At 49.4% G+C, this 24,459-nt stretch overlaps 1 protein-coding gene across 1 annotated transcript in view; it reads left to right on the forward strand.

Moving 5' to 3' along the window:
- Positions 1–321: 321 nt before the first annotated feature.
- Positions 322–24,459, forward strand: part of AFAP1L1 (actin filament associated protein 1 like 1) — a 155,377-nt gene continuing 131,239 nt past the window's right edge. The window contains exon 1 of the mRNA XM_075344629.1: positions 322–770. Within this exon, the coding sequence (XP_075200744.1) occupies positions 755–770 (16 nt within the window). The 5' untranslated portion in view covers positions 322–754. The remainder of the gene's footprint in view (positions 771–24,459) is intronic.

Genomic DNA, 24,459 nt, shown 5'->3' on the forward strand with positions numbered 1-24,459 from the left:
AAAAATGTGACCGCAACAATGTAACAAAGTGTTGCTGTGCAAAGCATCAATCTTGTGTCCTGGGTTCAGAGAAGTCAGTGTGGAGTAGTAAAGGGTTTCATTGGAAGCAGCACACCTGTTTCTTACACATTCACTATTACAAGGGGCATATTTTTGGAAACCACTCTCCAGACTCCCATTGGGAGAGTATGTGAGAAGTTCTTGGAGTGGAACATTTCCCTCTCCTAGAGAAGGGTGAGGCAGGGCACTCCTCAACTGCAGACCCTCCCTGGAAAAGCTTGTCAGCAATGTGTGGGTTATAGAGTAGAGGGGGTGGGGAAGCACTGAGACCCTCTGATCAAGGGGCAGAGGAGGAGACACAGGAAAAACGTTACATGTTGCTTCAAACTTCAGCCTGCTGCTTGTCAAGAGAGAAGAGGAGGAGGAGGATCAGTCACCTCAGCAGCTCCCATCCAGGAGGACTTCTGGCAGATCGCACTGCTCACATCAGACTCATAGGGAAGCAATTAGCAAGGGTGAAATGTTCAGATGCAGGACCTGGAGGAGGATCTCTGGCCAGCCAAATGATCAGATAAGGAGCTGATCCAGGAGATCTCTGACATTGCTCAAAGGCTGAACACTGAGAAGGCATCAGCTTCCATCAGAAAAAGTGCAAGATTTCAGAGGCTTCAAGGGCAGAGAGGAATATTAAGAGTGACCTTAGCACTGGTCAGTGGCCCACATCCCACCAGGGAATGCTGCACTGAGCAAGGACATGGAGCGGATTAAAGGTCAGTGACTATTTCATGTATTATTCTGATTGGGGAGAACAAAGTCTTCATCCTGGAAATTCAATGTTGAACTTGACAGTTTTTAGATTTTACTTTTGCCATTCATTCTACAATTTGGAGATTTGACTGATTTGTTGTAACTCTTCAATCCAGGGGATTAATGAAATCGATTTTACTACCCCAATTTAAAATATATATATATATATATATATATATATATATATATATATATATATATATATTTGTCCACACACACATATAATCTACTAAGGTCTGGAACCTGGTTGTCAGAAGATGTGTTCCGTAAAGTCTCCATGCATCTACCCAAAACTAGTGATGAGTGAGCACTACTATGCTCAGGTGTTTGGGTCTCATAACGAGTAGTCGGACGTGCTCAACATGTGTACAGAGTATAATGGAAATCAATGGGGAACAGTAGATGCTAGTTATCCTATAGTGCTGGGTAGTTATGAGTGAGCACTACAGTGCTCAGGTGCTCAGTTCTCGTAACTTCTAGTGGTGAGCGAGCACTACCATGCTCAGGTGCCCAGTTCTCGTAACTTCTAGTGGTGAGCGAGCACTACCATGCTCAGGTGCCCAGTTCTCGTAACGTTTAGTGGTGAGCGAGCACTACCATGCTCAGGTGCCCAGTTCTCGTAACTTCTAGTGGTGGTCGAGCACTACCATGCTCAGGTGCCCAGTTCTCGTAACTTCTAGTGGTGAGCGAGCACTACCATGCTCAGGTGCCCAATTTTCGTAACTTCTAATGATGAGCGAGCACTACCATGCTCAGGTGCCCAGTTCTCGTAACTTCTAGTGGTGAGCGAGCACTACCATGCTCAGGTGCCCAATTTTCGTAACTTCTAATGATGAGCGAGCACTACCATGCTCAGGTGCCCAGTTCTCGTAACTTCTAATGATGAGCGAGCACTACCATGCTCAGGTGCCCAGTTCTCGTAACTTCTAGTGGTGAGCGAGCACTACCATGCTCAGGTGCCCAGTTTTCGTAACTTCTAATGATGAGCGAGCACTACCATGCTCAGGTGCCCAGTTTTCGTAACTTCTAGTGGTGAGCGAGCACTACCATGCTCAGGTACCCAGTTCTCGTAATGAGTAATCAAACGGGCTTGACTCGTATACAGAGTTTAATGGACATGAATGGGGATAAAGTGCTGCGGAATATGTTGATGCTATATAAATAAAAATTATTATTATTAATGGAAGTCAATGGAAAACTAGATAATGCTAGTCACTCTATAGTTCTGGGTAGTGATGAGTGAGCACTACCATGCTCAGGTGCTCTATTCTCATAACGTGCTATTGGGAGCACGGACGGGCTTGACTTGAGTACTGAGTACAATGGATGTCAATCGGGAACTGTAGGTAATACTAGTCACGCTATAGTTCTGGGTAGTGATAAGCGAGCACTACCATGTTCAGGTGCTTGGTACTCGTAAGAAGCAGTCAGGCGCTCAGAGGAACTCCACTGGTGTACCTAGTATAATGGAAGTCAGTGGGAAACTGTAGGGGATACTAGTCACCCTATAGTTTTAGGTAGTGATGAGCAACCACTACCTTGTTCGGGTGCTTGGTACTTGCAACTTGCAGTGGGACGCTTGGACTGGCTCAACTCACATTTTTCTTGAGGATCTTCAGGAAAAATGCTCGAGTTCCCCATTAACTTCCATTATACTTTGTACACAAGTTGAGCCTGCCCAAGCATCCGACTGCTCACTATAAGTACCAAGCACCCGAGCATAGTAGTGCTCGCTTATCACTACCCAGAACTATAGGGTGATTAGTATTGCCTACATAACCCAGTAACTTCTGAACAGCTACAAATAATTGCCATTAATATTGTGCACTTGAGGCTGGGACCACATGGGGGACTAATGCGATCCTCGCATGACACTCGGCTCACGCTGGCAGCACAGCGGGAGCTGAGTCTCTGCGACTGAGGCCCGATCATGCAATCGGACCTCAGCTGCTTGGGGCAGGCCGGTGCTGTGCAGGGGCGGGCCAGTGCTGTGGAGGGGGGGCCGGCACTAAGGAGAGGTACGCCAGAGCTGAAGAGGGGAGGGCCGGCGCTGTGCAGGGGCAGGCCAGTGCTGTGGAGGGGGGGGGCCGGCACTAAGGAGAGGTGGGCCAGAGCTGAAGAGGGGAGGGCCGGCGCTGTGCAGGGGCGGGCCAGTGCTGTGGAGGGGGGGCCGGCACTAAGGAGAGGTGGGCCAGAGCTGAAGAGGGGAGGGCCGGCGCTGTGCAGGGGTGGGCCAGAGCTGAAGAGGGCAGGGCCGGCGCTGTGCAGGGGCGGGCCAGTGCTGTAGAGGGGAGGGCCGGCACTAAGGAGAGGTGGGCCAGAGCTGAAGAGGTGAGGGCCGGCGCTGTGTAGGGGCAGGCCAGTGCTGTAGAGGGGAGGGCCGGCACTAAGGAGAGGTGGGCCAGAGCTGAAGAGGGGAGGGCCGGCGCTGTGCAGGGGCGGGCCAGTGCTGTGGAGGGGGGGCCAGCACTAAGCAGAGGTGGGCCAGAGCTGAAGAGGGGATGGCCGGCGCTGCGGATGGGAGGGAGGGATTTATCTCCCTCTCTCCTCCGTAGCCGGCTATTGCCATTCTCGCCCCGGAACTCGTGGTACACCGGTGTACTGCGAGTGCAGTGCAATTTTTATCTCATGTGTGCTGATACACAAGCTAAAATTGGTCCGACTGGAATGCGATGTTTTATCGCACTCCACTGGCTCTGATTTTCATACCATGTGACTTAGGCCTTTATAGTGTACATTTACTCACCCAGTCAACCGTGGAAAATTCACTTTATTCCAGACAGGACAGTACCTGCAAAATGAAGGAAGTTAGCAACAATGTTTGGTTTAATTGACATGTTGTGCCATGTACAGGGCACTGTGCTGATATTTCAGCAATGTAAACCTGGGCTGGTATTAGTTTCAGCTATTCTCTCCTTGATATTTGCCGTGAGTCATAAGCTACAACTTCTTTTAATCATCCCCTTTGGCAGCCAATGTTTGTAACCCCCTGCAATCCTTCAATCTCCTATTACGCTGTCAGCGGAGTCTGTTCAGGTGCCCCCACACATACACCATGAAAGGGCTGCACTTACGGACAACGTATTACCGTGTAATCATCTGTAGGGGAGCAGAGGCTGACTGGTGTTTTGTATTTCCCACTTTCAAAATACTAATATAGAATTCAGCACACTACTAGATTCATTAATTAATTATTCTTTGCTTATATATAGCACCATCATATTCCACAGCTCTTTACAGACATCATTGCTGTCCCCATTGGGGCTCACACTGGGGAAACCCACTTAAACATGAGAACATACAAACTCCTTGCAGATGTTTTTCTTGGTGGGATTTGAACCCAGGACCCCAGCGCTGCAAAGTAACATTGCAAACCACTGAGCCAACTTGCTGACTTATAATTCTTAAAATTGTATGAATGTATATGGCCTGGAATACTCTTAAACATACTTTTTGTTCATAAATAGTGTCCAGTGGTGATCTTTTCATTAGACTAGATCTAACTTCAAGTTCTTTACACCTTATTGGAAACCGATTTCTTTGATATCTACCATGATGAGAGGATCTTCCAACTCTTCAAATATTAGTTCATGCAAAACAAAAAAATGTAAGCAGGGCAAGTATTTCAATATTTCCTATAGATTCAAGTACCCAGGTATCAGGATCACACTGTAAAGTGCATAATGCACACTAAGGCCTAAGCCACATGGCATGAAAATCGGAGCGAGTGGAATAAATAAAACATACGATAAAACATCACATTCCACTCGGACCAATATTAGCCTATGTCCCAGCACCCATGAGCGATTATTTTCTCAGCCCTAATCGGACCGAGAAAACAATTGCATTATGCTGCAAGTGCAATGCGATCCTGTTTTTTCTCGCACCCATTCAAGTCTATGGGGCAAGAGAAAAATCGCACTGCACTTGCAGAACACCGGTGTACCGCGAGTGCAGGGCAAGAATGGCAATAGCCGGCTACGGAGGAGAGAGGGAGAGAAATCCCTCCCTCCCCTCCTCAGCAACGGCCCTCCCCTCCTCAGAGGCATGATCGGACCTCAGTCGCAGTGACACTCGCATGACACTGGGCTCCCGTTGTGCTGCCAGCGTGAGCCGAGTGTCATGCGAGGATCACATTAGTCCCTCGTGTGGCCCTGGCTTTATAATATGAAAGGTGAGTACTGTACATGACGCATCTATAAGGGATAAGCAGGTTATCCTGCAGAAACACCTCCCCGTACTATATCTCCCTAAATAAAGACGAGAACCACGACTTTATTGCAGGAATGGCCACAGTTTTATTTTACCGTATATATGTATACCAAAACTCGTGGCCCAACATGCCACTCAATTGTTCAACTTAACCTTATACATATATACCCGTATATCCAGAAACACCGATAGATCCGTCCGAGAGGCAAACCATCATTCCTAACCCCCCGGCCGTAACCTCCAAACCGGCCCAGAGGACCACCTCGGCCGTGATCACCCGGCCCAAGGTGAGGGGTAACAACGTTCCATCGTTAATTACCCCTACCCAGAACCTGCGGGACCTCCGCCCACAAGTTCCCATCCACTCCGAAGCCACTCCCCTTGAGCGACTTCGTACCAAACAACCGACTGTCGGTACTCCCAACCTCTCAGACGGACCTATCACCCCACCACAGGCCGGCCAAGTGACACCCTTACTTGGCCCGAGCCCCCCACACCCCCAGTGCTTGCTCTAGGCCATCCCTCAAACCCAACATCCATAAATCCAGACCCACATCAGTCAGATGAACCCCATCTCTCCTCAGATACTGCTCCGTGGACTCCTCCAGTTCTCTATGCCGCACCACCAACCCCCCATTTCTCGCCACAAACCTGCCAATAGCCCGGTTCAGCTTGCTCCGGGCCCTATTAATACGGTCTACCGACCTCCCAAAACGCCACTGCGCCCGAGCTATAATGTCTGACCAAACGATAACTATGCCCGGGAACGCCCTCCACAAATGCAACAGGTCCAGCTTAATATCCCTTTTCAATTCCCTCGCCGACCTCACTCCCAAATCGTTCCCCCCCACATGCAAAATTAACACATCAGGGACCCGATCCATCCGGCTATAATAAGCCACCTCAGGGCACACTCTACCCCAGGTCATGCCCCGAATACCGAGCCACTTTACTCGAGCTTCCGACACCGACACTCCAAGCTGCCGACCGTCACGTCGCACATCCGCCCGTAACGCTCCCCAATACACATAGGAGTGCCCGAGAATCCACACAAGACAAGGACCTAAAATACAAAGACCACGAATAAAAACAGCAACAGAACAAGAAATTGCCCCACAAAACCGGCATCAAACACCAACCTTGAGTCCCCCACCCCTGACCATCACCTGACCAAGTGAGGCCTAATGTACAAACAGAACCTGGAAGACTCCCACCTCCCAATCCGCCGGATACAGTCCTCACTCAAACCCCACCTGGCGGCCTCCGTTGCCGCCCCAATCCGGAAAGAGTGAGACCTGTACTCACGTGGCTCCTCCCCCACCCTTGCTAGAGCCATCTTCAGCACCGCATTGAATTGATACCGCGACAAAGCCAATCCGTCCGCATGTCTAAGAAAAACACCAGGGTAACCGCCGCGCACTTTTAAAAACTCTGACACATGTAACACTGGGCACAACTGGTGCCCCGATAAAGCGAACAACACTACTAAGCGCCCCCGGCCCCTCTGATCCGTCTTAGAAAAGCGAAGCCGACATTCCACTCTATCCTCCCCCAGCATTACATCACCCAACAGCAAACCACCCATCGCTTGCTTAGTCGGGCTGACCAATTCGCCAATACGAAAGGCCCCAAAAAACGCCAGTACAAAAGCTACCGAAAACAACACCCGCTCATAAGGAGACGAACTTAACTCCCCTAAACACCCCACTAAACGCACCAACAATGGCAATGACACCGGCCGCCTAGAGTCACGCGACTGAGCCCCTTTCCGAAAACCCTTCATTGCCTGTCGCACCAGAAAATCCTTAGTTGCGTCCCGAACCCCTTGCATCTGGAACAAAAAGGCCAACGCCGCCAACTTGCAACCAATCACCGAAACCGACCTGCCTTCCGAAAAATCCCCACTTATTAACATCAGTACCCCCAATACTCGACCCTTGTAACCCGACTCCATGAACTCCCTACTTTCCAACTCTGCCCATTCCTTCCACACCGCCTGATATCGGCACCAAGTAGCCTCAGACACCGATCTCCGAATACCCTCAAATGCTATACCGATGCCAGGTCCCACAGCCAGTTCGGGCAAGGTTCTCCCTCCGCGTCCGCTTCCGGCACCAGCTTCCTGAACCTGCAAAACTGAAACCGTGATAGCGCATCAGCCACCTCGTTGTGAATCCCAGGCACATGCCGAGCCACCACGCAAATGTTTAATTCCAAGCAACGCAACACGAGATGCCTTAAATACCCCACAACCGGCGGGGATTTTGCCGACAGTGCGTTGATGGAATGCACCACCGCCATGTTGTCACAATGCATGCAAACCCTTCTTCCAGCAAAAACAGGGCCCCACAACTCCACCGCCACAATAATGGGAAACAATTCCAACAGCGCCAAATTCCTCACCAAACCTGCTTCCACCCAACGCTGCGGCCACTTTCCCACGCACCAGCGTGTTTGAAAAATTGCTCCAAAACCCGTCGCCCCAGCAGCATCAGTGTACAATTCCAGCTGGCTATTGGACACTGCCTCGCTCATCCAAAGGGTCCGACCGTTGTACCGGTCCAAGAACTCCTCCCACACCAACAAATCCCCTTTCATCATTTTTGTCACTCGGACAAAGTGATTTGGAGCTTTTACCCCCGCGGTTGCGCCCGCCAGTCTCCTATTAAATATCCGCCCCATCGGCATAATGCGACAAGCGAAATTCAATTTTCCGAGCACTGACTGCAACTCGCGCAACCGCACCTTCTTGGCCTGAAACAAAAACCGCACCGACGCCTTCAAATCCAACAGCTTCCCCTCCGGCAACCGGCATTCCATTGCCAGTGTATCAATTGCGATACCTAAGAAACATAAAACCGTCACCGGCCCTTCTGTTTTGTCTTTTGCCAACGGAATACCCAGGCTCCGCGCGATCCGCTCTAACGTAAACAACAACAAGGAGCAAACAATAAGAGCCCGCCAGACCCACGCAAAAGAAGTCATCCAAATAGTGAATCACCGAATGGACTCCTGCCACCTCCTTGACTACCCATTCCACAAACGTACTGAATGCCTCAAAATAAGCACACGAAATGGAACAGCCCATCGGCAAACAACGATCCACATAGTATTCACCATCCCACATACACCCCAAGAGATGAAAGCTCTCTGGATGCACCGGGAGTAAACGAAAAGCTGCTTCCACATCCGCCTTTGCCATCAGGGCCCCCCGCCCCGCTACCCTTACCAGCTCCAAGGCCCTATCGAACGATACATAACATACCGCCGACAATTCCGGTGATATCCCATCATTCACCGACAATCCCGCCGGATAAGATAAATGATGAATGAGCCGAAATTTGTTCGGCTCCTTCTTAGGAACCACCCCAAGGGGGGAAATCCGTAAATTGGAGAATGGCGGGTCCTGGAATGGGCCCGCCATCCTTCCCAACTCCACCTCCTTCTGCAGCTTTTCCTTCACCACCGCCGGGTGTTCTTTTGCGGACCTCAGGTTTCCCGGGCGAAACACCGGCGCCTCAGATTCAAACGGAATCCGAAAGCCCTCCGTAAAACCCCGTTCCAACAACTCCGCCACCCGAACATCCGGGTATCTACTTAAATAGGGAAGCATCGCCTCGACCCTCACTGGCGTCCTCCCTTTTTCCAGATCCATCCCCCGCCTTTCCTTTCCCTTTCTTGAAGCACCTGGCCAGAGGGTGGGACCCTCCACATCCGGAACACTCGTGTTTTAAACCGACAAGAGGCCCCGAACTTACACTGTCCCTCGTTATACTGCCAACAAGCTCCCTTTTTCTGTCCAGCCGAGAACCCGCCGCTCGCACCCGGGCTCCCGGCACCCCCTCGAAAGGGCTGAACCGGCGCCGTCCTTAACCGCATCCACAACGAAATATCCTTGTGGCCCCACTGTACTCCCGGCCGCAGAGCCTTCCGTTGCCGGAACTGCTCATCATATCTCAACCACCCTAAACCGCCGTATACTCTATACGCTTCCCCTATCGCATCCATATATCCAAATAGGGCGGAACAATGCTCCGGCTCCTTTTCCCCGATCACGCTGGCTAAGATCGCAAAGGCCTGTAGCCAGTTAGTAAACGTCCTTGGAATCAACCTATACCTCCGTTTTTCCTCATCCTCCTTCTCCTTTTTTGTATCACTGGGCTTTACCTTATCCAAATTAAACTTTTCCAAGGGAAGCAGGGAAAAAATTTCCACATACTCCCCTTTCCAAATCTTTTCCCTCACCTCCTTTTTCAAATGAACCCCTAACTGACCTTCAAAACACACATAAATTTCACTCCTCGCCCTATCATCCAAGCGCACAACCTCATCCTCCTTTTCTTTCTCCTTTTCCGCCTCCTTACTTGCGCCCCCGGAAGCCGCCCCACCTGCCTCCTGTCCCGTACCTGCCGCCGAGGTCGGGTCCCCCGCCGCAACCTCGCGCACCGGCGCATCTGTCCGCACCACCTCCGTGGGGCCCACCCACGCCCCCACCGGAGCCCCAGGCCCAGTCCGACTAACCCGTTCCGCAGACAACCCCTGCAACACCCCCATAAGCTGCCCCCAAAACTCCGGACCCGGTAAACCAGACTGCCCGACCGCACTCGCCCCCAGCGCAACGCGTCCCGCGACGGAACCCCCGCCCCCGCTCGCACTACCCACAGCATGAAACATTTCTGTTGTCTGCTCACCAGGCTGCCGTTGCGCCGACCCCGGAACAGCCGTGCCACGATCTTCCTGCTGCCGCTCCGTCCGACCCGCCGCTGCTCTTTCTTCCTCGCTGGAGTCAGATGCGCTGCCGAAATCCTCAGGGGGGACCAGTGAGGGGACAGCCCGCACCTGGCGGCCGTCGACCCCCACGGTCACCGCACCCTGCTCGTCCGGGCGACTCCTGCTTGACCTCTTCCGTTTTTCCCTCCGTGGCGCCCTGCCGCCGTCCTTCCTCGCTGTAGTCGTGCCATCCTGCTGCGCCGCCACTTCTCCTGCCGTCCTCAGAGGGCTCTCTCCCTGCCGACTGCAGGAAGGCCGTGCTGAGCTTGCTCCTCGCCGGGACCCTCCCCCAGCACGCTCCTCGCCGGGGGGGACCGTGACTACCGATCTCCTCCGTGCCTGCGGGCCACCATACCCCTCCTCCGATCTCCTGCCCTCGCCGCGCGCATCCGCTCCCGTCCTCCGTCCTGTAGCTCTCCCCTGCGGCCTGCAGGGAGTCTCCTCCGGCAATCCGGCACGCCGAGCGCCACCCCCAGCCGGCACATCACTGGGGGCTGCCGTCATCCCTGCTTCGGTCCGATGCTGCGCAGGCCGCGGACCGGAAGTGGGCCTCGCCGAGGCTCCGCCCACCCCCGACCCACGGGATCTCTGACGCGGATTCCTCCCGGTGGCCGGCTGTTCCCCTAGGTGAGTGGAAGGGCTCCGCCGCTGCTCCGGAGGGTCCCCGCAGGGGCTCCTTGATCGTATTCTCCCCCTCCCGCTGGGGGAGTAGCGCTCCGGCGGTCGCACCCGCCGAGCACGTAGCATCGGCCCGGGCGCTGGAACAGCAGGCGGCGCCGCTCCAGCCCCACAGACCGCTGCCAGCTGCTGCCTCAGGGCATCCACGCCTAATACCTCGGAGGCCCCCCGCACCATCTCCAGCAGTTCAGCAAGGGCAGCCATGGCAGGAGGCAGCAGTACGTCCTGGGACACAGAGATCAAGCGACGAAAGGGGAGGTGATCAGTACACCCCCCTCTCTTATACCTCTCACAACACCCCACCCCATCCTTGCTCCCCCCCAATCCCCTTACAGCTCCCTTCTACCAATCCTGTCCTCCCACATATCCCCCATCCCATGCAAACCCCATTAACCCTTTCCTAACCTTGCACCCTCCCGATCGTCATGGGGTCCATTCACCCCTATGGGGCTCATTGCCCTTCTTGTAAAGGAATGTGCCAGATAAATGGCTATTTGCACATGGTGTGTGTTTTGCTAGAATATGGCATCACTTTAGGATGAGTGGCGGTGCAACCTCTGGACCCCTGACGATCCTTACAATGAAGGGGTCACATATAAAAAATCAGTGCTATGGCCCTTTGAATATTTTTCTCCGCCCAGTGGAGCTTTTGGCCATTTGGCAGCACAAGGAATTGCATCATTACAAAGCCAAAATGCAGAGAATCGATTTGCTTTATGCAATGGGAATATGCTTTAAACAAATTGGCATTTAATACTTTGTGGGAGAAGAAGCTAGTATGTATAGTTTAGGAAAATAGTGTAGGGACTAAGGGGGTGGGCTACGACACGGGGATTAAAGCTAATTTGTCAGCAGGTTTTTGCGTTTTTGGTTTTTTTGGTTTTTTTTTTTTGAGAGCAGCATAGTGTTGGGCATAAGCCCCTGATTCCAGGGATGTATCTCTTAATAGGCTGTGGGTGGTAGTTTTAATGCTATCAGCATTATCCAGCAGCAGACTTAAAGGGAACCTGTCACCAGTTTTTTTTTTTTTAGTATTGAACCAAGTGTCCCCTTCTGCGGCTCCTGGGCTGCTTTCTATGAAGGTGCACCTTGTTCCCTGACACCCCCCCCCCCTTGCTTGCCCGTCAGCTCGCTCACAACCTCGCGTATGTTTTCAGGTCTGCCCACAGTGGTGCAGAACGAAGTGAGCCGGGAGTGACTGTGTGACGCCCTGGGCAAGCCAGGGGTCACAGGTGTTGACACCACCACACCCTACACCCCGGATAGGTACACCAAAGCTAAACCAAAAATCCTTGTTGCCTTCCTCCAGGGGCTGATGTCCACACCAGGGTGTGGGCCAGGCGGTTGGCTCCGCCCACCAAGGAGTTCACAGTCCTGGAGGCGGGAAAACCAGGCAGTTAGTGGAAGTGAGAGTGAAGTGGTAGAGGAGCAAGTGAGAGGAGTTGAAGTGAAGGAGAAAGTGACAGTTTGGAAAGCCTGAAGTTAGTCCGGGTGTGTGCCCCGGACAGAGACAGCAAGGTTAGCAGACGGCGGTGACCGTCTGCAGTGGAGGCTGATCGGAGGTTGCCGAAAGGACCTTGGACGGGTGGTGGCCCGGCGGTACCGGACCGGTATACAAAGAGAAGCCAGCACCATTGGCAGGGGCCTTTCGGATCCCGGCAAGGCTAGGAGTCGCCGTGAATTTGCCAAATCCGTCAGTGAAGGGGACCTCCGTCTCCCAACAACTAAGTCCCGATTGAAGGCAACAGTCCAACCGTATGAGAGAGACACCGCCACCGCCAAGGCACCAGTTTCTCAGGGCCAGCGCCTGCGGGCAAAGAGGGGCTCCTCCGGCCCATATCCAAGTCGGGGAGCGGGTTACCGGTGGGAACCCATCGCTACCAACATTACACAGGGTGCAGGGAAAGAGACAGTCACCGTTAAGTACCGGGGAAAAGCAACAGCAGCCGTCCGTGGGAACAGTCTTTCAGCCGTGTGTTTTACCGAGAACTGTGTCAACGTCTCAGGCTGAGTGAGTACCACCGTGCCGTACGGCACAGCGCTGCCCCCGCACCCGGCCTGCCATCCACCCCTACCCCATCACCGGGCCCCGGGACAACCAACCCCCTACCCACGGAGGGGAGAAATAACAACAAAGCTGCTCCCTGTCACTGCTCCCGGGATCCCCATACAGAGCAGCGGTGGTGTCCACACAATCACCACTACCGTGGGTGGTGTCACGGACAATAAATCCCCAAAACCAATCCCCTTTTCACTCACGGGCGAGGAGCGCCGCTTGAGTCCCTGGGATCCGGCCCATCGCTCGAGCAGCGGAGGCTGCAGCGGCAGCCGGACCCGAGCAGTGGGAGAGCGCGGCGTCCCCTCCTCCGCCCGCGACAACTGCGCAGGCGCGAGATTCAGCACAGTATGTGGATGATGATGGAGGCGTCAGACGTGTCAATCATCACAGGAGGATGGCAAACAGTGGAAGAAAGGGGTACAGGAGATGAGAAAGAGCAGGTCCATCCAACCAAAATAGGTTATTTGCATATGTGGCGGTCAGATTTTATAGAGTTATTTCTGGGGTCTGCAAGGGGAGTCGGGGAACAAGGTGCACCTTCATAGAATGCAGCCCAGGAGCTATAGAAGGTGATACTTTTGGTTCAATACTGAAAAAACTGGTGACTGGTTTCTTTCAACACTATTGGACTACAGCTCACATGACAGGCAGTCAGGTTAATCTGTGTAACCTGCCCCCTCTGCTTATTGGTAGCTTGCTCTCGATCCACAGGAAGCTGCCCATCGGCAGTGTGGGCGGGGCTATACACAGCCAGAAGACTTCTCTGCTACATGATCTACATTAGACAATACATGTATTCTATGAAAACTACACCAAGCAGCCCAGTAAGTGATACATCTCTGGTATCAGGCTCTCTTGCCCTATGCTATCCTGCTATCTGATCATATAGCAAAAACCTGCTGACAGATTCCCTTTAAGTATAGACCAAACCGAATTGGTCTCACACCACTCGCTCAGCTCCTATAATGGTACATAGCATAACATAGTTTAGCAGTTTTGTTTGTAGTGTATTTATTAGGTGGTAGAAGGAAACAAAGTTATTTATGTGCGATTTGTCATAACTTACTCCACTATCAATATGGTGGGCAATGAACATCTATTATACAGTGTTACTTGGAGGTATGATCTGCACCATAGGGTGTTTTTCTTAACCCATGATGCACCAAACAGTAGAAGGCAAGATATTCTAAACCAAAAAAGCTAATGCATTCAAAATAAAAGGTTCATAGTGTTTTGCGAGAAAATACTATATACGCATCTCATTCAGTGTACTGATGTGAAATAGACCACATTTAACTAAGGGGCTGTAGAGGTAAAGCAGTGGTGTCACAGCCATTGTGTCAGGGAAATAATCAGCCTGTCACTGTGGGCCTGTCACATCCTTTGAACCTACAACAGTGGGGGCAATTACTGGCATAATTAATGACACATGCCCACATTGATGTTAGTGGGCTGAGCAGTCCTTGTGATCCTGAACTGCCAGTATTCCCAGAGGACATTGCTGGAATAATAACATTGCAAGTTTTGCTACTAAAGTAAAAGCCAGGCTGCACCTTACAGTAATGGCACTGTCATGATTACAGAGGTCACATGTAGTGTTAGAGCTGTGCCAAGATCATGACCACATTCTTAAAGAAGTTGTTCTATGAACCTAAAATTAGCGTTTTTACATGTGGTTGGAAGTCATTCGAGTTTGTTATGGACCAGAACATCTCTTTTGAGGTTCTCTGCAGTCAACTCTCCCTGACAAATTTACTGCAGATGCCTAATAACAGCGTATGGGGGTTATAGATCTGGAGAACCCTTTCTATATGCCATTTGAAGTTTCCTGTCCAAACCATTGGCGAGCAACTGAAGAGTGACTATCATTTTTAGAGGTAACTAAAACTCTACTATCCTTTCCCTACACTGTTGCCTTTACCGAGCACTTTCCATGGTCAAGACCAACAATCATAGAACCTGCTCAAAAATGAGGAGTTATCAAAAGTGTTCTTTCACAATTTTTTTTTTTTTTTCCATATTGACAATCCCTTCTCGCCATGAAGAACCACTGACAATCAGCTGATCACCACTGGTTCAACTGCTGAAGCCTCCCGTCATCAGAGGAGTTGGGTGCAAAGCTCTTGTGCAGCATACAGTGCAGTATGGTTATTGAATGGCGTCAAATGAATGACTAAGCTTTACGCCTTGTGCTTTCTGCTTTGACTAATAGAATTGGGGTCCCCAGCCAACTATGATGTCCTCATGGTATTTGGACAAGTAAAATGCTAATGGCTTGATCCTGAAAAGTCACTAGTTCAAAGTAGGTTATTCGTAGTGATGAGCGAGCACTACATTTTGGGTGCTCGTAACGAGCAGTTGGATACTTGGACAATCTTGACTCTTGTACAGAGTATAATGGAAGTCAATGGGAAACTTGAGCATTTTTCTGGAATATCTTGAAAAAAATGCTTGAGTCTCCTATTGATTTCCATTATACTCTGTACACGAGTTGAGGCCGTGCAAGAGTCCAACTTCTCGTTACGAGCACAGAGCTCCCAATGATAGAAAAAAAAGATGTGTGTGTGTGTGTGTGTGTGTGTGTGTGTATATATATATATATATTATTTTAATTCTTTTTGTAATGCAAGCGGGAACTAGCGCTTATAGTAGATCCTGTTAAGGAAAACATTTTTTTTTTTTTTTTCCCCCCTCAAAAATGACATTTTTGTCTTCTGCAATTATTCAGTTTCAAAAACTGCTCAAATGTCTACAAATCTGTCTGCAGTGAAGGATTAAGTAGCACCTGTTGTCTGCATGGGTAAAACCTACTAAAAATATTATATTATTTCTCAAGTACACACACATGACAGCTTATGATTCATTTAAAAATGCAGTTAAACTTTATATATGTCCTCCGATGAAATAGACCCATTTAATAAAAGAAAAAAAATAAATACTTTAGCTTACACCCCATTATTATTGTACCATGGCTGCTCATGTTCTCATAAAAACTGCCTATTCCATGTGTTCCTGAGCTGTAATACAAACACTTGTCTCCTCCGCTGCCCAGTTGGGACATGTAGGAACAGAGCAGGTTATTAATACTATCGCCAGCTGTGGGTGGCCTTTATGCACAGCTATGTGGTGGTTAGCGGGAGACAGCAGAGCATAGCCTGAATTCAGGCATTAGTGTCTTATACTGGTATTTCCTTAAAATAAACAGACGTGATCTTAATTCTTTTCTCCTGCTGTGATGGGACTTTACGAGCTTAATTATGGTAACCCAAAGTCACAGGCAATGTATGGAAGCTAAAGGACACAGCTCTAGTTGGCCATTAGGGGATTGGAAGAAGACCGAGTGCTATAATGTTGGCCTATTTGACTGGGAAATGTTAGACTTCACAGCTGAGAATAGACTAGTGTTTCTTTCTGACTTATCTGATGCTGTTGATGGGATGCTGATCTCAGTTTTTAGTGATACAAAGGGTCATTGTTGGAATCTACACAGTTAACAGAGCTCTGAACATGACAAATATGGAGCTTTGTTACAGCTTGTTGGGCTCTCGAAGGAACTAACCACATTGAGACCGCTGACAATGTGAGACAGTATGGTACTAGCTAAGAATGTGGAGACTTTTTGATTTTATCAGTGTATAGTAAATATATAGGGATGACTATTAAAGGGAACCAATCACCAGGATGTTCGTATATAACCTAAAGCCAGTGCTGTACTGGCACTATCAGGCTGATTCTATACATACCTTTAGTGGTCAGCTCGGATGTTTAGGTTTTGAAATCCAAGAAAGTAAAGTTTATAAAATCGGCAGCTTCTTGAGTGACAGCAGCTGAGGATCAGATAATATCTGATCGTATCTGGGGGTATGCATAGTTATCCCCTGTTAGAATTAGCATGAGCATTATACCATTGATACACTTTTTCACTTGCAGGACCTGTATGAGGTCATACCCATATGACCAGAAGGGGCAAGACCTCAGCAAACATAGCTGATACCACAAAGCAACATTTTTCTGTTGGCTAAGGCCCCGCCCCTTCTGGTCACATCTGTATGACATCACCACAGGTCCTGCAAGTGAAAAAGTGAATTGATGGTATAATACTTATGCTAATTATCTGCTGCTGTCATTCAAGAATCTGCTGATTTTATAAACTTTACTTTCTTGGATTTCCAAACCTATACATCCGAGCTGACCAATACAGGTATGAAAAGAATCAGCCTGATGGTGCCAGTATAGCACTGGCTTAAGGTTATATACGAAAATCCTCGTGATAGGTTCCCTTTTTAAAGGCAACCAGTCATGTAAAATAGCTGTTAACCTGCAGATATGGAGTTCATCAGCAGGTTAATAGCAGTCTGACGCCGTGTGACCACAGCACTGAAGTCCAGTTAGCAGGAGGAAATGAACTTTTATTCCTCCCGGTAACCTTCTACTTTCAGTCACCCTCAGTGCATAATGGACAGTGGTTCTGATCATGCCCCCAGCACTGATTGAAAGCTGGTTCTATACTGATGCAATGCTGAGCTGGCTGTCAGTCAGTGCCGGGGCGTGGTTATAGCCACCACTTGCTTTGACACCACACTGGTCATGCCTCTGACTGAAAGCCTGAACATGCTGGGAGGAATAGAGTTTAATTTCCTCCCGGCAGCGGAGATCCCAGTGCAGCGGCCACACATCCTCAGAACACTATTAACCTGCATGTCTGCAGGTGTTTGTGATGTATATGTATGTGTGTGTGTGTGTGTGTGTGTGTGTGTGTATGTATATGTATATGTATATATATATATATATATATATATATATATATATATATATATATATATATATATATATATATATATATATATATATATAATCTATATCACACATGTTATATGTTTTTTTTTATTTAAATAAGGGCATTGTTAAAAATCTTGTCAAATAATAATCATGTCTACAAATAGCAAGTGGCGCTCAGTATATTTGGAATTTGCCCATGAAGTGGGAGTAGTTTTCACCTTTTTACGTCAACTATGTGCAAAAAAATTTTTAAATTTGATGAAGGCTGTCCTAATGGACAAAAATAACCTCCCAATACACATTAGATAGTTGGGACATGTAGCGGACTTTCATCTAATCTGTATTGGGGCCTCTAGACTGCCAGAGGAATGAAAGATCCTCAACATGTCTGATCCTTAGTTTCTACACGAGATGAGCCACTATCGGAGGAGTCTGGCCATGCCTTGCTCCCTTCTTTCCATTGAAATTCACATGCACACTTGGCCATAAATGCATGTACATAATAGGGTCAGGAGAAATTAATGCTAATCAACTGTGCTCCAAAGTGTATGGAAGACTTAAAGGCATCAAAAATTCAAGCACAGGCTGTGTATAACATTGCTGCTCATTCATTTTTAATGGAAGAAGTGATAATATGAAACTTCCTCTGGCAACACAGTAATTGCTGGGTATATTAGGCGCCAGATCCATGGAAATTTGTCGATGAGGCTGTTTCTTTTATATTTTTTTTTTGAACACCTTGTATTCCAAAATTGCTACCCAATTTCTTTTTATGGCTGCGAATGGTTTCCACTTTGAAGGCTTCAGCCAGATTACATCAGGGGATATCTCTGAAGGATTTGGGTTGTCCAGATAAGGACAAGACAATTAATTAATTAGAAGTCACTGGAAAGGCCCTCATACACATTAGACCATAGAAGAAACCCACTAAAATCTGGAGGATCAGCCAACAGTCTGTGTATGGTGGCCTCCTGACGCTCAGCCAAGCCAAGCATTCCTGTGAATGAAGTGCTCTAGAGAGCTCGCTGACTAAAGGTACCGTCACACTAAGCAACTTACCAGCGATCCCAACAACGATAGGGATCGCTGGTAAGTTGCTAGGAGGTTGCTGGTGAGCTGTCACACTGCGACGCTCCAGCGATCCCACCAGCAACCTGACCTGGCAGGGATCGCTGGAGCGTGGCTACACGAGTTGCTGGTGAGCTCACCAGTGACCAGCGCCGCGTGGAAGATGCTGCGCTTGGTAACTAAGGTAAATATCGGGTAACCAACCCGATATTTACCTTGGTTACCAGCGCACGCAGACACACGTGCAGAGAGCAGGGAGCAGCGCACACTGAGCGCTGGCTCACTGCTCTCCTAGCTACAGCACACATCGGGTTAATTACCCGATGTGTGCTGCAGCTAAATGTGCACAGAGCAGGGAGCAGCGCACACTGAGCGCTGGCTCCCTGCTCTCCTACTTACAGCACACATCAGGTTAAATTAACCCGATGTGTCCTGCAGCTAGCTACATGTGCACAGAGCAGGAGCCGGCAGCACAGGCAGTGAGAGCGGGGGAGGCTGGTATCAAAGGTAAATATCGGGTAACCAAGGAAAGGGCTTCTTGGTTACCCGATGTTTACATTGGTTACCAGCCTCCGCAGAAGCCGGCTCCTGCTGCCTGCACATTTAGTTGTTGCTGTCTCGCTGTCACACACAGCGATCTGTGCTTCACAGCAGGACAGCAACAACTAAAAAATGGCCCAGGACATTCAGCAACAACCAACGACCTCACAGCAGGGGCCAGGTTGTTGCTGGATGTCACACACAGCAACATCGCTAGCAACGTCACAAAAGTTGTTCGTTAGCAGCGATGTTGCTAGCGATGTTGCTTAGTGTGACGGGGCCTTAAGGCCATGTTCACCCATCCAGTAATCATCAGTTAGGATGGATCCAGCAGCAACCCGTTGAGTAGTAGTAGTAGTTGTGCAGACACAACTTTTTGTCCAGCTAAAAAAAAAACTGATTTCAACTGGATCCATTTTTTTTTTTCCATTTTAAAGTCTATTGAAGACGGATTTGCTAAATGGCCATCTGATTTTCTTCTATTTGAAAATGATTCAGTAAGCAAAAAAAAATCTTTTTTTAATTTGGGAATATTTAGTTTTTATTTACTTTTTACTATGAGCCTTAAAAACTACCAAGCAGGTAGTTGATAAACTGGCACCCAACTCTGCCGGCACAGACCGCTACTGCCGGCGATTCATGGTTGCATTGACAGAGCAGCAGCTTTTCTTATGCTTTGCTCTATTGACTGGGCCTGACTGCTGACTTCATATGGATTGACAGCCAGCTCCCCACCGCCTAGCTTCAGGGAGCTGGTTGTCAATCTGCATGATGTCATCAGTCACACCCTGTTGACAAGAGCAGCAAGGAAGAGGAAGAGCCGCTCTGCTGACATGGAGCAGCAGAATTGCTGGCAGGAGTGGTCATTGACCGCTATGTGCCAACTCCGGATAGAACAGGCAAGTAGTTAGGAACTGGCCGGCCATCAGTTCTTAGGTCAATAGTAAAGAAACTAGAATGGTCCCGGACAACCCCTTTAAAGCCTCTCACCATCTTCATATCTCTACTGGTACAAAGTAATCTAAAAACCAGGCGAATCATAGTCTGTTTTGTTCTTGCGGCTACCCCTATGACCTCAGACTTGTACACATTATTCAGCAGTGCTCTCCTGTGTCTTACCCCACTGATAGGCTTTTACAACTACAAGCAACCCGTGTTTCGACTATTTGAAATTCTCTGGTGACAGTATTCCAACTTACACTAGAAGGTGACGAGACAGATGCAGTCTGGTTATTATCTTCCGTCAGCTTCTATCATTGAGTTCTTCTCGTATACAATTCATGGAACGTGCACTGAGATGGAATATTCCCACCCTCCGCACCGCCACCTCTACCCTGGTTTTTTATTCTACAGGATAGGAGCATTTCCTTGTTTTCCGGCCTGGTCTCCCCCCTCCACAAACAAGGCCTGACTTCGTCACAGGATGCCGCTTGCACAGGAAACTTCTGAGTTGAAATCTCTGACCTTGGAGCTGCACCTGATCTATCCCGCCTTGTAAACTTTAAGCAAGGGAAGGGCAGGGCTGACTACCCGCTGGAACAGCAGATTAAGAGGGTACAGTGTGAACCTACTTAGGATATACAAAGAATTTTTTATAATGAAATATATTTCTCAAAGAAAAAAAAGTTAGCTAAACTAAATGAAACAGGTACAGCAAATTTTGGGGCAAAAAGTTGATTGAAACGCCTCTGCTTATTTTATCCAAAGTGTTTTTCTTTTGTAACTTGATCAAAAGATTTGCATTTATACATGTAATGTTCTTTCATAAAAGCGCTCAGTGACCTAAAAGCCAAAGTTATTCTATAACTTTTTTAAATAACGTATCAACAGCTTATATTTTGTCTAAATAACAGTTAAAGGGGTTGTACAGACCAATAAGAGTCCATCACCCAGCATAGTATCACACTGGTAGGTGTTGACCCACTGCACCACAGGGTCGGGCTTACCCTTGAAAGACATGACTATCTGGTCTTCACTACAGTCACTGATGGGGAGGTTAGGCTTGAGCTACAGGTAGCCACCAGGTACCACTCTGGGGCAGTCTCCGGTTTTGCTACAGCTGACCCCAAGGGTCAAGAACGAAGGTTCAGACTAGAGGTATCAGATGGGATGGCAGGTACAGGCTGGTACGAGTACACAAGACAAGTGCAGGTTCAGGATCTCTGGTTTGGGTTCACAGGATAGGTTCTGGAAAGTGGGTACCTGACGACGACGACAACTAGCAAATATACAAGCAAGCTGAAAATACACATTGCTCAGACACCTCTCTAAGGGGCAGAGTGCCTTAAGGACCTAGCACCTCTTAGACATAGGCTGGAGGCACTTCCAGATTATGCACATTGCCCTTCTAAGAGGTGGGGAGTGCTCATGTGGCTCCCCTGAGGCGTCAGGTGCCACAAGGTATTGCATCCAGTAACAGGTGCTGTGCTAACCCCGGGTTCCTGGAAGATCAGTGCCGGTAAATACCATTCAAACACATACATCCATGCCCTTTTTCCCAGACTGGGTAACAGGCTAGAGACGGATCTGATGGATGGCCACCTATTGGTCGGGACTTATCCAATCCGCTAGTCAGACACATGGGAGGAGGAGGGGCTAGTCAGTGCAGTTAACGGTAGACAGACCTCTTGACAATCGGTCAGAAGTTGGAGTTCAGACAGTGTGAAGTGACTTGTTGGGCTAAAGGAGTACGGTTGCCAGAGAGAGTATGGTGAGAGTACTCACGGGACCAGGCACCGGCGGGGTGCAGACCCCTAGTTCAGGAAGACTCTTCAAGCTCAACTGTTAAATCAGTGAGGGAATCATCAGGGTTCCTCACCAACGTTAGTGTCCGGGGCACAGCAGCAAAAAGGGACCCCGGGAACTGGGACAGAGGTCCAACCCAAGAGAGGTTCAAGCTGCCTGCCAGATGGGCCAGGACTGTGACAACAGGAGGGGACCCCAAAATGCTTCAGGCCACTGGGTTCCCCCCCCCAATTAGACGGGTGCATGGAAGTAAAGCTGACCAGTTCACCAAACCAGCACTGGGAATACCGGATTACCTGAGGCCCAGATTGGTAGAGAACAGTGTGCCGCTCCCGTGCCAGCAGCCAGTCGCTGCTCGGGCCCGGACCTTCAGGGATGGTGGCTCGAGGGTCTCCGGACCCGGGGGTCTCGTGGACACGCCGAATAAATAGGGGGATGTAGATGTACAGGCTAGGCCGTAGTAAGTTCGTGACGCCACCCACGGTGTGTGGTGAGGTGGGACACCACCGCTGCTGTTACGGGGCACCCGGTGGAGATGTTGTGCAGCAAGATGTTAACCCCTCTGTGGGCAGGGATGGTGACCCAGGGACCCGATGGCTCTGGTGCAGGGGGAAATGAGGACCGCAGGGGGTGCTGGTGTACTCACTGTTAGTAAAACACACAAGTCTCTGGTAAACAAATATGGTGGTTGCTGGTTGCGTTCCGGATCCCCCACCCGGCTGGTGGTCTCTATCCTTTTCCTGCACCGTTGTGTAAGGTGGACTTTCCCAGTATAAAACTCAGGAGTCTGCTCCCGGCTGGATGTGGCCTAAGGAGCCGTGCCCGCAGACGCTGGCCCGTGGGATCTATGGGCCCTGGCGGTGACCTCTTATCCCTAATCGGTGGGCTGTTGTCTTCTATGAGGGACTTTGGGTGGGACAGGACCTCTAGTCCTGTCCTCAATCGGTTAATTAACCAGTTCCACTTGTTTCTGGTTCCTGGCTTCAGGGTCAGAGTACCCCCCACTTTGTGCTACGGTTTCCGGGTTGGTTCCCCGTGTCCGTACCGGCGGGCTACAACCCTGGCCCGGTCCACCTCTGTTCCACCGAGCCATCTTCCTGTCTCCTGTTGACGGAGACTACCTGCCTCCTAGCCAAGGCACCAGGGCTCTTACCCCTGGTGCCCTCCCGCATGTCTTTTTTATCAGGGCTCCTACCCTGGCACCGCTCAACTTGGACTTAACTGCTGGAGCTACCCCTACCTCCAGCCCACATTTCTCTCCAAACTGACCTCTAAGACACACTGACTTGCTTCCCCGCCCTGGGCTGTCTAGACCCTGGGTGGGCGTGTCCTAACCATCTGGTCACGCCCACTGGTCTGTCTTTCCCTAAGGGGGGTGACTAGGGTTTACTGGTTGGCTGTGTGTTTCCTAATGAGGGAAGGTGTTATGCGGTGGCCTATTTGTGACTACCCGGGTTTTGCCAGGGCATCACACCAGCACCAGCGAGGTTGCAGCTTCACAGAACCAGTGAGTAAAGAACAAGTTAAACCACAGCCCCTGTGTTGTCTAAATTCTTCCTGCAGCTCTGCATCACCAACTTTCACCATACTACAACCACAATCATTCTCCTCTGGGGCTTAGCTCTACCTGCGGAGGGCCATAACATCCAAGCTGCTCAATACCACCAGTCCCAGCAGTGAGAGACTTTGCAGCTTTCCCCAGATAGCCGCGTAGCGCAAGTGGCGTCACGAAAAACCATTTTATTTTTATTTTCCTTTTTATTTCCCCTTTTTAAGCGACCACCAGGGTCACAGGACTGGGCAGCGGCCACCCGTGACACGTCCCCGTGATTCAAGGCCCGGGACAGAGTCACCCACAGGCCCCGGGGGTGTGTCACTCACATCCTAAGCACACTCCTAGAACTCCAGGGCAGATTGTGCAGGCTCCGGGAGCCAGAAGCCTCAAGAGGGGGACACAGGAGAGGATCGTACCGAATGGCGGGGAGTGCATCAGTCCCTACCAGTGGAAGGAGAGGGACGGTGCAGGGATCTTGAAGCCAGCGTTTAAAAAGTGTATGAAGCTGGCATATTGCAGCTCTGTACACAGGACCAGCGTCGCCACCTGGGCAAGTACAGGGCCCCTGGACAAAAAGGGGGGAGGGCGCTCACTGTCAGGGACATCTTCAGTGCCACTTGCCATGTTAGAAGGGCCCACAGACTTTTTTTTTTTTTTCTTCCTGCACTTATCTTAGCAGCTGTACCTCAAGATAATACAGAGCTGCATTCACAAGTCAGCAGTTTCCTATGAAAAACAATAAAGAAGCCTATCCAAATGCATACCAAACAGTTTAGCTGAATTTATAAAATAACTACCTTTCTTGGAATGCAAGTTACTGAGACAGTGTTTTTTTTTGTATTTTTTTTTTTTTTTTTTATATTTTTCCTGGAGAGTAGTAACAGGCAAGAAATGTGAGATTACAGCTATGCAGATAGTCGAATTGTGAATGCAGCTCTGGGAAAAAATGCAGGATAATTAAGGAATAGAATAAGATTTTGTAACTTGGTATATATACTCACAATTTCACTTTTTGAATACTGAAAGAACTATTTTTAAACTAGTTAAAATGTTGGCAGACACTGCAGAAAGACTATTTTGGAGATGGAATATTACCGGTATTTACTCAGATTATTAACATCCATCTACTCTTGATGAACAAAGTCTGCTCTATGGCACTTGGGGAAATACCTTACTGGCTGGATATCATGTAACTGCTATATGAATGACCTCCACATTCAGGCTGGTGGATGTCTCCTTCTGCTTC

Source organism: Anomaloglossus baeobatrachus, chromosome 4 (assembly GCF_048569485.1).
Source record: "Anomaloglossus baeobatrachus isolate aAnoBae1 chromosome 4, aAnoBae1.hap1, whole genome shotgun sequence".
Classification (NCBI taxonomy): domain Eukaryota; kingdom Metazoa; phylum Chordata; class Amphibia; order Anura; family Aromobatidae; genus Anomaloglossus; species Anomaloglossus baeobatrachus.